This window comes from Hemiscyllium ocellatum, chromosome 10, assembly GCF_020745735.1.
Source record: "Hemiscyllium ocellatum isolate sHemOce1 chromosome 10, sHemOce1.pat.X.cur, whole genome shotgun sequence".
Classification (NCBI taxonomy): Eukaryota; Metazoa; Chordata; class Chondrichthyes; order Orectolobiformes; family Hemiscylliidae; genus Hemiscyllium; species Hemiscyllium ocellatum.
In genome coordinates, this window is record NC_083410.1 from 94,491,887 (window position 1) to 94,507,733 (window position 15,847).

Here is a 15,847-nt window from a genome sequence, read left to right on the forward strand (position 1 = left end):
AGGCTCTCAGCAGGAGATCACAAAGTGTCGTAAAGTTGAAATCTTTAACTTCAACTTCAACAATGCCCAATCCTTGAGATGTATTCACTTCAGTTTTAAAAAAAATTGACTGAAATCTGCCAATTACTGCAGCTACAACTGATTCTTCCAAGCAGAGCAAGAATCTCATGAATTTGGCTGTCAAGGAGAAGTCAAGTTCTGACTGACTTGTCTATTTCCTTCCAGGCTGCTGTTGGATATAAGTAACGTTTCTCAGGCCTGGCAGACTGTTGTTATGAGGTTGCTGAGTGAGGGAGTTTTTATCTTTTCATTTGTCAGCGATGAGGGGACGGGGCAGACAAGAGTTTTTCTCAGATTGGAAGCTTTCCTGCAGTGCAAGGAGGCACTGATGTCACTGATGCCCTCAAACTGCTGGTTTGTGACCGCAGGCTACAATTCATACACATGAATGCCCGTTATTCTGGTATAGCTGTCATTCATTCATTCTGCAGCAGTACACTGTGCCAGCTACATTTATCACACCATAGCAAACCAAAGGATGTCTACTGGGTGAATAAGTTATCCATTCTTAACTGGCTCTTGACTCTTGTCTGGAACCTATGTAGATGTGCAATGTATGCCTGCAGCAAGAGAGAGAACAATGTTGCCAGAGCAGTTTGATACAGCACACCACTAATGTTCTTAACAACAGTTCAGCTGCCTAGGTCACTTTGAAAGAGCTCCACATTACTCACTGGAGCTGTTCTCAAGGTTTGTGATCTCTTGTTACACAACCTAGCCATGAAGAAGGGATAGGGTGAGATGTTGAGGAGCAAGAGAGAGAATGAATTGGAGAAATATCAATTAATTTGTGATTGCCAATAACCTAAGGCATCTCTTCCCATTCACAAGCAGTACAATGTTCTACATTTTTTCTTATTCATAACGATCAAATCGCCCTGTTTGCAACAAGAGAAAAAACACATTCCGCATTCAAAGTTATCAATTCGATCTTGGCATAGTGCACAGAAATTTAAAAAAAATTTTTGGAAGCATGGGGAACTACAGTCACGGCATATCAGAGTCGACTTCCTAACCAATTAGCTCCCCTTTTCTCCTGTAGTCAAAAGATCACAACAATTTGTACATTTGACATTGTTACATTGACTTTGATGAGCATAAGTCAAAAGCTTCCAAGATAGGTCACTCTTTTCAGCAAGATACAAGCAAGCACATTCCCCTCGTGGTCTTTGCTAGTGCTTGCGACAAGCTGTTTCCTTAATGACTGCATTGGGACATTGGGAATGGTGAGGGTCGCTAAGTTCAAATTCAGAAAACTGTGGATGGATTTGGAGAGTTACCTCCAACAGCTATAAATCTCAAAGGCCCAGCTGCAAACTGCAGTATCCTGAGCTGTGCTGCAGCAGGCTGGTTGACAGGCAACATCAAGGGGTAGAATGTCGGAATTGAGGGACAGAATACAGAGAGTACTGTAGGTTCAAACTCAGTGGAGCCACTGCCCATCTTCTGAGAGTAGGCTGATGTATTGCTGTGATGCCCTGGTGAATCCTTTGAAATCTCACGTCTAGAACTATGATCAACAGTGACAGCTTCCACTTTTTTTTTAAAAAAGTGTACGGAATGTAGGTGTCCCTGACAAAACAAGCGTTTAGAGTCATAGAAATGTACAGCATGGAGACAGACCACTTGGTCCAACTCATCCATGCTGGCCAGATATCCTAAATTAATCTATTCTCATTTGCCAGCACTTGGCTCGGATCCCTCTAAACCCTTCTTATTCATATACCCATCCAGATACCTTTTAAATGTTGTAATTGTACCAGCCTCCACCACTTCCTCTGGCAACTCATTCCATACACGCACCACCCTCTGTGTGAAAAGGTTGCCCCTTAGGTCCCTTTTATATCTTTCCCTTCTTACCCTAAACCTATGCCCTCTTGTTCTGGAAGCCAGGAAAAAGACCTTATAATTTTTCCCTATCTGTGCTCCTCATGATTTTATAAACCTCTAAAAGGTTACCCTTCAATCTCCAACACTCCAGGGAAAACAGCTCCAATTTATCCAACCTCTCCCTATTGCTCAAACCCTCCAACCCTGTGTACCCCCAGAATTGCACGCAATATTCCAAAAGTTTACATATACACAAAAGGCTTTTCAAAATCCTTTTCATCTCTGGACCAAACCGGTCTGATCGGAGCTCAGCCTGGTTTATTACCCCTCTGGAGAAAAAATGTCAAGGCCAGAGTATTCTTGAGCCAAGGAACGGCTTTTAGAAAAAGAAGAACTAGCTTTCTGACACCTTCCCCCCGCACCGCCCCAAAAAAAGAACCATTAGTACCAAAAGACGGCTTCATTTTTAACCCTTCAAAAACCCAGTTAGTAGTCTAAACGCATATAACATTATACTAACAACAAACGTGCAGGCGTGCACAACCACATGCAAATTGAGGCCACAGTACTCCCACCACTCTTATCTCATTCGAGTCTCAATAACGCATCAGCAATCATGTTTTTGCGACCTGCCACCTGCACAATTGTCAAATGGAATGGCTGCAACAACAAGCTCCATCTAAACAGTCTGGCATTTTTGTCCTTAAATTTTTCCACAAGTTTGGTTATGGTCAGTGCATACGATTGTCCCAGATGCATTGCTTGTAATATAAACACTGAAATGTTGCAATACCAACACCAAGCTTAAAGTCTCTTTCTCCACCATTTGAATATTTCTGTTTTTTGCACATTCAACTTCTGGAAAAATTCCTGAAGGGTCTTTCTATCTCTTCATCATCCTCCTGCAGGAGCACCACACCAAGACCCACATCACTGACACCTTGAAAGGCTTTGTGTAAATTGGTGTGGCTAATACTGGGGCAGTGGTCAACAGTTTTTAGACTGTCAAATGATTTTTGACAGTCTGCTGTCCACTGAAACTTCTCACCCCTTTTTAGTAGTTCAGTGAATGGAGCAGCCACTGCTAAAGTTCAGCACAACTTTCAGTAACATCCACTCAATCCCAGGAACTGTAGTCTTCCTTTATTCGTCTACGGTGTGGGAAATTCCCCAATTACTTTCGTTTTCACATTTCGTGGAGCCATTTGCCCATGTCCAATAACATGGCCCAGGAAGGTGACTTGGGTTTTGGCAAATTCACTTTTAGCTAGGTTTACCACCAAGTCTGTAAATGTTCCTTCCATGAATGACTGAAAATCACCTAGTCACCATTCAGTTGGCTAATCCAGCGATGACCTTAGTAGTCAATCTCTGAAGTGCACTTTTCATGCCAAGTGACATGACTTTGAACTGATATAGTCCATTCAGCATTACGAAAGCTGAAATTGCCTTTGCTTTCTCTGACAGAGGTACTTGCCAGTAGTCTGTGAGATTGGCCACCTTAGAAATGTAGGTTGCTTGTCCCACGTTTTCGATACAGTCTCCATTTGTGCAATTGGATGTGGATAAGTCTTTGTAACAGCATTGACTTTGCAATAGTCCACATGTAACCATTGGGTACCATCTGGCTTTGGCACCATAACTACGGGTGAGTTCCAGTCACTGTAACTCACTTCGATTATACCACTGAGAGCATACACTTTATCTCCTGAATCTGTGCCAACTTTAGGATGTTATGCTTACAAGGATATTGCTTAATCAAAACAGCATCTCCTATCTCTATATCATCCACAATTAGGTTAGTACTTCCCATTTTTTTCCCCTGTATGTCTCCTCATGTGATAATCAGAACTCTTTCAGGTCATTTTAACTTTCTTGTGCAAAGTAACTCAATAATTTATTCCAATTTTTGACAACTTCCTCATTATCCAATTTGATTTGAGGAATGTCCAATTCAGAATCCTCTGAACTTGGTTCATCCTTCTGTGCTGTAATCATTAACACCTTCTCCTCTTGCTTTCCTTCCCCATCAAAATACCTTTTGAGCATATTCACATGACACTCACTGTGAGATTTTCTCCTGTTTGGAGTCCTTATCAAGTAGCTCACCTTACTCAGTTTCCTTTCAATTTGATAACAGTCCACTAAACCTTGCTTTTAAAGGCTCACCTGTTACTAGAAGTAATACCAATACCTTATCCCCAATTGCGAATTTGTGATTTCTTAACCGCTTCCTGTTTCATTGTTTGCTGTGATACTTTTAAATGCTGTCTAGCCAACTCTCCAGCTCTGTTTAATCATTCTCCAAAATTTGACAGTCCAGATGGCTGGACTCTGAATTCTGACTTATTAATTTCTCCTTAATCAATTTTAACGGTCCTCTTCACGCCTAAAACTTAATTCAAACGGACTGAATTTGGTGCGTCTCTGATCACAAAAAGTACAAATGGAACTCCCTTATTCCAATCATTTGGATAATCCTGAGGCTAAGCCAGTAACATGGCCTAGTTGCCCCAATTCCTATCCCCCATGGACTGAAATTGATTCTGGAAGCCAAACCATGTTTTATTGACCAACTCATAATCATCAGCCCCTTCAGCTGCTAACCTTGCTGTTTTAACTCTCTGCTCTTCCACATGAGTTTGCACTACTTCAGGAATTTTTGAATTCCTCCAAAATAATTACCTCTCTAAGGGCATGATAGGTTTGCTTGATTTTTAAAGCTCTTATCCATCAATCAAAATTACTCTGTTTAATCCTTTCAAACTCAATATAGGTCTGATCTGGGTCCCTCCTTCGATTCCTGAAACGTTGTCTGTCTGCTTCTGGTACAAGCTCATGTGAACTTAAAAAGGCTTTTTTCACCTCCTCATACTCCCCAGATACCTCCCCTGATAGAGATGCGAAGACCTCACCAGCCCTACCTACAATTTTCGTTTAGATCAACAAAACCCACATTTGCCACTGGCCACTGCATTTGTTTAGCCACCTTTTCAAATGAGATGAAAAAGGCTTCTACGTCCTTCTCATCAAATTTAGGCAATGTTTGAACATACCTTAAACAGTTTCTCACTCTGTTTCTGACTACCAGGGGTTTGCTCATCCTCACTCTCTTCCTCACTAAGCCAACCCTCAGCCTTTAACTCCAGCCTTTTTAAGCTCATTTTCCTTTTTAAGTGTCAGTTTTTGAAGTTCAAAAGATCTCTCTTTTTCTTTCCCTGCTCTCTCTTTTTCCCTCTCTTCTGCTGCTCTCTCTTTTTCCCTCCTTTCTACTGCCCTTTCCTTATCTTTCCTCTAACTAAAGCTGCATCATTTGCAATTTAATTTTTGCCATCTCTATAGATTCTGATGGTTTCTCCAGCAAGACTAAATGCTGAGCTACTGCTGTAATTATTTCTCCTTTTCTCACAGAAGCAGGCAGGTCCAATTCCAGCTTCTCTGCTAATTCCTGCAGCTTGGTCTCATTCACTTTCTGCAAAACTTCCAAAGCCACCACATGCACATCCAGAAAACTTTTGGCGACTGAAAGAGCCATTTCTATCCCAACTTTGTCTACTCAACCAAACCAACACCCAAAATAAAGACACTAGCATCTACCACTTGCTGTTTAAAATCCTGCAAAGAGCCCTCCATCTGTTATGGACTAAGCCAGACCACTCAAATTATTCTTAAGCAGACAGCACAGACCATAACTTTGCATTTTGTTTTAGTAAGTGTACAGTGAAAATTACCCGGATTAAGTTAGATGGGTGACTATCAGGTTTAAAACAGACAAAAAAAATTCACAAAATTGCACAATGAAACATGAAGAATAGAATGAAGAACCCCGACAGAACTCCGTCTATCCAAACTAGACTTAGCGACGCTGTTCCAAATATTCACAACAGTCCCAATAAGCAAACCCCCTTTAAAACACAGTACAAAAAAGGGTCAGATGCTTACAGGTTGACCTTAGAAGGGCAGAAGAAAGAGTTTCCACACAGCTCACTGTTGAACTCCCAAGCAGTTCTGGATTGAAATAAACTGCTCAGCTAGAGAGCTGACCACTCCCCTTTCATTCTACAGGTCGCTTCTAAAACATGACCACTTTGGCCTGAAGTTTCATCTGTTTACATATAAACGAAAGGCCTATCAAAATCCTTTTCATCTCTGTGTCTGATCAGAGTCCGGCTTGGTTTATTACCCCTCTGAAAAAAATCAAGCACAGGATATTCTTGAGCTAAGGAATTTCTTTTAGGGAAAAAAAAGGGCTAGCTTTGTGGCACACTCCTTGGCCATTGGCCCATCAAGATTCCTTTGTCATCTGAGGTAACCTTCACTGTCCACTACACCTCCAATTTTGGTGTCATCTGCAAACTTACTAACTATACCTCCAACGTACCCACAAATCATTTAGGTAAATGACCAAAAGTAGTCGACCCAGCACTGACCCTTGTGGCACACCACTGGTCACAGACCAGTTGGAACAAGTAACTTACAAGTCATTTCAGAAGGCATTTAGATTCATCCACTTTATTGTGGATCTGGACTTGCATGTAGATTGATTCAGGTAAGGACATTAAGATTTCACAACAATCGATGACTTTCACGGTTACAAAGGCATACTTTTAATTCTTGATTTGTTTATTGAATATAAATTATCAGTTTTGTGTTGGATAAGATGGGCTCGGCATTCTGCAAAAAGCCCTGTTCAAGTTGGCACTGCACTCCACCTGAGCGGAGCCTTTTTCAGTTGAGCTCTAGCTTTTTGATAGGCCTTCTAGTGGAACAGGTGTTTTACTGTGTGTATCCAGCAGATGCTCCGATAACTTGACTCATCAATATCCTCATCTGATTACTTCATGACAAAATTAATGTGAGTATATAACCTCCTGCAGAACATTGGCAGCTATATTATCTTGTCTGCCTAGCACTTTCCTGTGTGCTGTGCCCAGTCTCACCAAAGGGAATTCTACTTTATCCTAGTCTGCAAAATGTGCGTAGTTTCAGTAGCTAAGCTAGTGGCTGAGAGTGTAAGATTAAGGGAAGTCATCTCTATCTTCCTCCACTAACTGGAAAGGCTCCAGTTCTTGCATTTTGCAATTGAGTAAAATTTGGGTTTTGGTGAATGGAGAGGTGTAGATATGTGCTCACATTATCTGCAACTTCAGTGACAGTGAGGTCATGCTTGTAAAACTAATTAGGAAATGGGCACCTTACTTTTAAAGAAGTAATATTTGTGGTATAAATCATGACTCTACACCTTCACAAAATGGATTCCAAAGATGTTCAGGTTAGGTGGATTGGCCACGGGAAATGCAGGGTTACAGGGATAGGATGAGGGTCTGGGTCTGGAAGGCATGCTGTTTAGAGTGTCAGTACAGATCTGGGATTCTGTAATCTCTGAGTTCATGTTGCATCTTTATTTCTCATGTGTTTTGTGTGTGTGTTCACAAGGGAGGGAAAGAGTGATGGGGGAGTGGGTGTTTGTTGTGTATATATTTCAGGTGTTCTGAAAAAAGTGCTTATCCTTTATTTTGATTTAAACTTGTGGGAAATACTTTTTTTTCCTGAAGACTTTCCAAAAAGACTTAAAACAGCACTCCTTAAACATACATCTTGTTATGGTCCAATGAGAGGTGAGAAAAGGGGGAAAGTTATTTCGCCTCATTTCTCCCCATCCATAGCACTTCTGACTCAGAAGAGTTGAGAGAGTTGTAGGATAAGAGAAGGTTATATATGCACACACTCTGATTATCAATTGCCTCAGTTACACAATAGGCCAGGACCTCTGCCACATCCCATCATGTCTTCACTCTGGAGATTAAATGAGATTGTGGTTGTTTTAAATTAAAACACTTTGTTGAACCTTTTTTTAAAAAAAAATAAAATCTACACTATTAAAGTTCAACGCTTCTTAGGAAACTGATCAAATTTGAAATATGAATTTTCAGGCATGTTTTCTACCTCTAATTCTTTAATGCTGTCTGCTATATGCATTATATTCTCCTGCAAGAAAGAGGAATAGTGTGCAGTTAGTACCATGTAATCTGTTGATACATTGTGGCTGTCCTGATTGAATACCTGCCTGTGTGCGTGAGCTGTTTATGGGTATGAATCATCAAAGTGTTAGGTGTGAGAGTGAAGTAAAACATGTGAATGATCATTGAGTTATGATTTGCGTTATGATTTGCGTTATCATTCCTATTATCCTTCCTTCACTTTCTGATGCAAGTACATAGTAGTTCCATTTGTACCAAATGAACTTACTCAAAGCTGTATATCCGCGCTTGTGTGTGTGTGAGAGAATGTATTTGCTACCATGCTTATCATGTATATTTGACATCATTGCCAGCGCTTCTTGATCATCTGTATGTAGTTGCATAATCCTAATCTCAGTATCAAAAGCACCTTATGTTTGTTGATTGTCTTAATTGGGCACCTCTCTGATTTAAAGATAATGTGTTTCTGCAAGCATTACCAAAAGGATTTTGTTTACAAAGGATTGTTTCTGAGGTGTAGTTGTCCTCTGGCCTACTCCAGGTAATGCATAGTTGCCGTTCTCTTACTGCTCTATCCTGACTGACGCCAGATGTAATTTTAGCTTAAAGACCAGGGTAACAAAGTGGTGCATCATATAAGTGTGCAACTGCATTATTGAACACTGCTTGGAGATGTTTTCAAAATCAAGCCAAATGTAAACAAACGAAAGCAAGAAAGAATTTTGATTTTTATAACCGCCTTTCAGTGTGGCAAAACAGTGTAAAGTTCATAGGGTAGCTTTGAAGTGAAAACATCATTATGTATGAAACATAGCATCCAGAATATATATAGTGAGGCCCTACAAATAACAATGAAAGAAGAAACAGATTATCTATTTTAGTGAGGTTGGTTGAAGGACAAGTATTTGCCTGGCCAACGAATAGTACCACCTGAGGGGACAGACAGGGTTCAGTTTAATATCTTATCTGAAAAACCACAGCACAGGGTGTATCATCCTAAAATAAAAACAGAAAATGCTAGACAAACTCATCAGCAACTCTCATCCGAAGAAGGGTCACAATGGGACCTCCATTGTTAACTCTACCTCTCTCTTTCCACAGCTTGTGTCAGACCTGCTGAGTTTCTCCAGTACTTTGTTTTTATTTCCCATCTTCAGCATCCTCATTTGCTTTCATTTGAGTATCAACTTAATTTTGTTCGAGTTCGAACACACAACCTTCTGTCTCGGGAGTAAGTGTGCTGTCTACTTAGATTACAGCTAATATCCATGGTGTAGCAGTAATATAAATGAATAAATTACTTGTTAATTCTGTCCACTGGTTTTAGTGTTTTCAAAAGCTGGTGAGTATTCCAAAAACATGACAGAACAAGATCACTTTTCCTGAGTATGTCACACTAGACTTTCTAGCATATTGAAATGCTGATCACGTGGGCATTTGCAAACTCTCATGCAAGCTATCTTAAAGAGTGAGTTTAAAGCAAGATAAAGGATATGCTGCAAAAACACAGCTGGAAATACTTGGATTGGGCAGCTTCGGTGGGGAGAGTAACTCTGTTAACCTATCTTCAGAATTCTAATTTAATTGCTTCTCTTCTCTCAGCCCCTTTCTGATCTGCTCAGCATGTCCAGTATTTTCTATTTTAAGTTACTAACATCTCCAGCATTCTGCTTTTTTACTCAAAGTGAGATGCCACGTCCCAAATTATTATAAGGATTTGTGTCCAACCAATCGTGCTTGAGGGGGCACTTCCTGTTCAGCATTGAATCATTAAGTTGTTGTCACAAGCAGATCTTGAAATTTAAAACCACAGATCCCACTTCAGCAGTCGGACTGCTATGCAAGTTGGGAAGCAGTGAATGCTTGGATATCAGTACCAGCACTGTTCAGCTTCTCAGTTGCTGCCATGAACAGTTAGCCAAGGTTTTGTGTTCAGGTCTCCAAAGTAAGGCTCAAACCTACAACCTTCTGATCCAGAGTGGCATTGGTGGAGGCATATTTGACAACTGGGCAATTTTGGACAAAATGGATGCTGAATCCGAATACTGACCTTCAGCAAATGCTGCCAATGATACCGGTAATTACATTCCCATCCTTTTCCTGTTCCATCTTTCCCTGTGGATGTTCAACAGTTGCACAGATTTCCTTTTTCCTGTCGCAGCCCTGTTAGACTGTTTAATTAAATTCCAGCTGTTTCTTGCTTCACTCTTCGTCCTTCTGTCTAATATTGATTTTCCCCGATGCTTTAAAGCGCTAATGCAATGTGGGTGTCCCTAACTGCTGCTTGTGCTGACTGGCTTGTTAGACCATTTCAGAAGACAACTAAGTGTTGTTGTAGGTCTGGAGTCACATGTAGGCCAGGTTGGCAGATTTCCCTCTGGAAGGAAATGTCCTTCCCTAATGGACATTGCTGAATTAAATGGGTTTTTACAACAAACACAGTTAGTATTATACCAGCTTTACAATTAGATTTTTTTTTTAATTTGAATTTCACCATCTGTCATGGCAGGATTTGAACCCATATCTCTAGAACATTAGTTTGGGAATCTGAATTACCAGTTCAGTGACATTACCACTGCCTCCCCCCTGCTTATCCAGCAATGTAGGTTGCTGGTGTCTTACCATTTCTAGCAGACTTGAAGTAAATCAATTGATTCATATTCACACACAGTTACCCAGATGAAATTTCATACTGGTTTCTCCACTGTGAATAAACGAACATCACTGTGAGGGTGATACTGTCTTTCAGCTGCGATGTTAAACCGAGGCCTTGTTCACCTCTCAGGCAAGCCCAGGATACAAAAAAAAATGCTGGCTGTATTTTGAAGAAGTGCAGCTGAGTTCCCATCTTTGTCCTAGTCAATGTTTATCCCTTAAACAACATGACTAAAACAGATTATCTGATCCTTGCTGCTTTGGGATCTTGCTGTACATGAATCAGTCACATTTCCGAAGTTGAACTCTGTACCACCCGTCAGTAGCACAACTAGTTTTGAGCGAGTGTTTTAAAATGCTGATTATGTCTTTGCCTTTTTAAAGTGAAGATTTTGATTTAAGGTTAAGTCCTATGTAAGTGATTCAGATCCACTCAGACCAGTAATGAGAAATCTTTGCTGTCTCTTATTATGAAAAGTCCCATCCCTGTAATTAAGTTTTCAGACTTGTCTCTGTTGATAAACAGGACGCAGTAGCTCTACTGATTCTAGCCTGTTTTGCTCTTGACTTGGCTGTGATAATTTTGGATTGGAAAAACTGCCACGTTTTACTGATTTACAAAGACTCCATGTGTTCTGATTTTAGGAAAGCTCTGTTGCCAATTCACCATCACCACAGCTGCTGCCTGAATCTTCAGTGAGTACCGCTTCCCTTCAAATCCTTCTGGAAATTGTCCAGGAACACAACACTTTTAGTAAATTCATCCTGTAATTTCAATACAGCTATTTTTTTTTCTTTTTAGCAGTGACTGACTTTGAATTTGTTTCCCAGGAATCACGTGCCTTGGGGAGTGCGGTGTCAACACCAGAGAGCGAGAGAGAGTAAGTGATGTTTACAACACTGGACAGAATCACTGAAACACTTCCTCACTTTATATTTTCAGATAAATACTCTGCATTGCTAAGTGTTTGCAAGTGGTGTTTCATTCCCTTAACACAAGGAGCATGTTTGTGTCACTGTCTCCACCCTTCTTTCTGTATGTCTGACAGCCACATAGCCAGAATGATGAGTCAGCTTCATTACATAATTCAAACTTATCCAGGGCAAAGGCACTGGGTTATAATTACTTGCGTTGATGAAATATTTAACTCTATCACACGGTGCATTCCAGATCATCGTGACTCTCAGCATTTTTTTAAAAACAAAAAGCTCCTCTTCCCACTGATGCTTTGGCCAAAGTCCTTCAAAGTTCAGTCTGTGCCCTCTGTTCACTTAACTACCTGCTAGTGGAAACAGTTTCTCCCTCTTCAAAACCCTGCATAATTTTAAATGTGCTTATTATTCATCCTGTCTGATGAAAAGAGGGCAGTTCTAGTTTTGTAAGTGAACAGAAGTCCCAGTTCCCTGGCATCATTCGAATGATCTAGTCCACATCCTTTGCCTTTCTAAAGTAAGGTTCCCCAGAATGATGTTTTAATTTATTCTGTCATTACTTACCTCAGTAGTATATTTAGTTGCTTGATACAGAACTTGGGTATTGGCAAAATAAAAGACCTGCAGTCAAAGCTTTGCATTTTGAACTCATCAGGATAGACACAAGAACACGAAATTGCAAAGGGGAGTTTATACAGCAAGAGAAAAGGATGCTAACTGGTTACCAAGTGGACTCTGGTTGAAGTGTTGACGTGGTAAATGCACCAGCGATCCTTTATTATTCCAAGCTTTTGTTTAAATTTTAACAAAGTCCAGTTGGCTCTGGCTGAGGCATTGCCATGGGAATAGGTGTTTTAATTTTTTGCGCTCTGCTTTTCAGAGATGTCCTTTCTCTGCCTCATTATTTGCCATCTTGTTTGCCCACCTTCTTATAATTTAGGTTCAACCTGACCCATCAGTACAAGTTCCCCCAACAACTTATCTCACTTTGTGTTCTTGGAAACTTATGCCTTTACTGTATCATTCTGGTCACATTGCCTGATTTGCTTCTCCTTAATTTGTCCACCATTTGTAACTAGTATTTACTTTGAGTGGGTCCCACTCCACCTGCAACTCAGTCGAAATCTGACTGATACTATTGTGCACAATTTCCAGTCAATACATTCCACGGCCACTGCTTTTCCCCTCCCACCTGACTTGTTCATATCTCTCATCCTGGTGCATTATTTCAACAGACTGAGAGTATGTATTTCCTACAACTGAATGTTTAGATGTATAGTGTCTATCTTTTCCTTGTGAGTAAACCAGTTATTCTTCAGTGCTATATCGTTACCCTTGAATCCTCTCCCAAATCTTTCAATACTTGGTTCTGTTCAGAACAAAAGCTGCCAGGTTGCAATCTTTGTTCCTGTCCTTCCCAATCCCCTGTGTTCACTCAGCTTTGTTTCCCTATTCTTCTCAACCTGCCAGGTGACCATTCTCTGCAATATGTCTCCCAGAAATCTTAGAAGTTCGTCCTGACTCCAAGCAATTCACATTACTGTGATTTTTTTTCACAAATTGGTCAACACTTGTGGTTTCAGTTGTACTCTGTCTTGGTACAAAACACATTTTTTCTGACCACGTTAACTTTCTTACCTTCACGGGACAAAAGGAGCATCTGATTCAGTGAGGCAGTCTTTCCATACACGTACCACCCTCTGTATGAAATGAGCTGCCAGAGTAAGTGGTGCAATATTTAAAAGGCATTTGGATGGGTATATGAATAGGAAGGGTTTGGATGGATATAGGCTGGGTGCTGGCAGATGAGATTAGATTGAGTTGGGGTATCTGGTTGGCATGGATGGGTTGGACCGAAGAGTCTGTTTCCATGCTGTGTCTCTATGACTCTATAACCACAGCTGCTGGAGCTTTGAGACAAAAAGAGAAATGGCTGGCAAAACCCAGCAGGTCTGGCAGCATCCATGGGAAGAAAGCAGTTAACATTTCAAGTCTAGTGACTTTGTCAGAACACACTTTATTAGCATTCTGATTCATTTATCCACAATGAATAAAAAAGTCCTTGAACTGCAGGCTTCCATTACTCATTTATCTACTTATGTAGCTCTTCTAATAAAATTAAATGGTTTGCATACTAACACATTTTTATTTCTTTAAACAGACATTTGATTTGCAAGTCAAGCTCGGAGGATGGGTCAGTTGGTGAGTATTATTTCATTTTGAGAATTACTGATAAATTATTTGACAAAAAGATTCTCCATTTTCCTTTTTCATCTATCAATCAATCCATTTCTTTATTCATGTCTGTCTATTTACATGTCTATTTATCTGTTTGCTAGCTATGTACTTGTTTAATTAATTTTATTCCTCTATCTGCCTGAATACCTACATATTTATTGTCTATCACTCCATTTGTCTACAGCTGCATTTCTGTATCCATCTCTGTCCTGTTCTTTATCTGTCATTCTCTTCTCTAGATGTTTACTTGTCTATCATATATTTGCTTATGGGTTTGCGTATTTTTTTCAGGGTTTTTATCTTATCTATTGATTGGCATTCAAACTATTTGTTAATCTTTTATCCCTATTTGTGCATCTCTCTCATTCTAGTTTTCTTTATCCACCTTATGTCAATATCTATCTTATTTCACTTTCTGTAGTTATCTTTCTAATTGTTTCTCCCTCTATTTGTGGATGTCTCTCTACATCAATAATGAGTGAGTGTCTTTTTGGCTATATCTCTTTTTTTCTCTCTCTCTGTAAATATTTTATTTGACCCACATTAAAACCATCCACAGGACCTCCACTGGGTTCAAATTCCAAACCATGTTCTCAATTCTCCTCTACCTTACTCACAACATACTTCAGCGTTTATGCCACTTAATATTCACAAACTAAGTCATTTCCCTCCTTTGGTCTGTCTGGTCTCTTCCTCTTGCTCCTTGCTGGTACAACCTGGGTTGGAGTTCTCCTTTGAACTTTAGCTGCCTTGATACATCTTGTAGAGATTATCTTGTAGGGTCTGACAGGCATGTCCAGGGCCAAAACTAACTATCAAAGAGGTGATGTTTATATGTTTGAGAGATAATTGGATGAGAACTTGACTGGATGTACATGGGGAACAAGTAATCACTAAGGAGGAGTTCATGGTGTGAGAGTTAGAGTAAAACCCTGACTAGAATATATTCCTGAACTCTGCCTAACCAACATTTAACTTCTGATGTTTAACAGTTTTCACCCTTTCTTAAAAGTCTATTCACCAAAATCTTATTGATGTCTCAACGTTTGCCCCAGCCCTATGAAGCACCTTGGGGTTCTTAATGTGTAATATGAATATAAATTTTACTCCCTAATCTGACCAAGTCAGAAGACCCAGTAGAATATAAAAACAAGGAGGTTTTGCAACAGCAAAGTCCTGGTGAGTAGACAATTGTGCTGTAAATCGTTATGGCTCTGACACTTTAGAAAGGATATATTCAGTACTTGAAGGAATGCAGAAAATGTTTTCCCTTCATCCAAGAATTAGATTATGAATCGAGATGAACAAATTAAGCTTGTAAATGTGGGCTATTGAGGATTTTGAAAGGAATTGACAAACCTTTTTGGTCTGTGGGGGACTTGAGGACAACGGAGCATAATCTTAAATTGAGAGCCAGATTATTATAGTGAAATGTTTGCATATAGTACTGTAAAATAATGGAACGTACTGCCACAAGAGGCAGGAAGAGCTGGCAGCATTAATAATTTTAAATGTTTGTTAATTGAGGCTGTAAGACATCAAGAGCCAAGTTGGGCGGAGTTAGAATACAGATCAGCCATAATCTCATGAAGTAGTGAAACGGGTTTAAGGGCTGAAGGGGCCTCTCCAGTTCCTATGAACACCTCAGGACTCGGGTGCCTGAGCCCTTGAGTCCCAAATCTTTCTTGACACGACCCAAAATAACCTGGTGTTGCAGTTGAATTGGTGGAGAGGATAAATTGAGGGCTGACTAGTCAATATCTTATGGAAATGAAGAAATGGATCAAACACCTAATTATATACTCTCAATCATGGAGTGAGACATTCACCTTTACTGCAGTTAATAGTAGGTTTATGTATTGCTCATGTTATTAGTCTAGTAATTCAGAACCTTGCACTAATAATTCACAGAATACGTTCAACTTTCAGAGTAATTGGGTTCTGTTTTAAAATTCAGGACAGAAAGGTCTGGTAACAGTAAATGTCATCATGAAGCTTTTGGATCATTGTAAAAACTCACTGGCTTCCTAATGTCCTCTAGGGAATGCAACCTGCTGTTTTTAACATTGTTTGGCCTACCTATGTTCTCAGTTGCACAGCAATGCCTTCTGAATTGCTGTAACCAACCACTGAAGACTGTCCTGCCTAAT

At 40.0% G+C, this 15,847-nt stretch overlaps 1 protein-coding gene across 6 annotated transcripts in view; it reads left to right on the forward strand.

Annotated features, from left to right (window-relative positions):
• sash1a (SAM and SH3 domain containing 1a) overlaps nucleotides 1–15,847 on the forward strand; it is a 133,371-nt gene that overhangs the window by 77,725 nt on the left and 39,799 nt on the right. For 5 of the 6 annotated variants that reach the window (XM_060831744.1, XM_060831745.1, XM_060831747.1 and 2 more), the window contains 3 exons: nucleotides 11,172–11,222; nucleotides 11,358–11,407; nucleotides 13,621–13,661. In XM_060831744.1, coding sequence (XP_060687727.1) covers nucleotides 11,172–11,222; nucleotides 11,358–11,407; nucleotides 13,621–13,661 — 142 coding nt within the window. Of the gene's footprint in view, nucleotides 1–9,734; nucleotides 9,949–11,171; nucleotides 11,223–11,357; nucleotides 11,408–13,620; nucleotides 13,662–15,847 lie in introns of those variants that run through there. The other variant, XM_060831749.1, reaches the window with a different exon arrangement.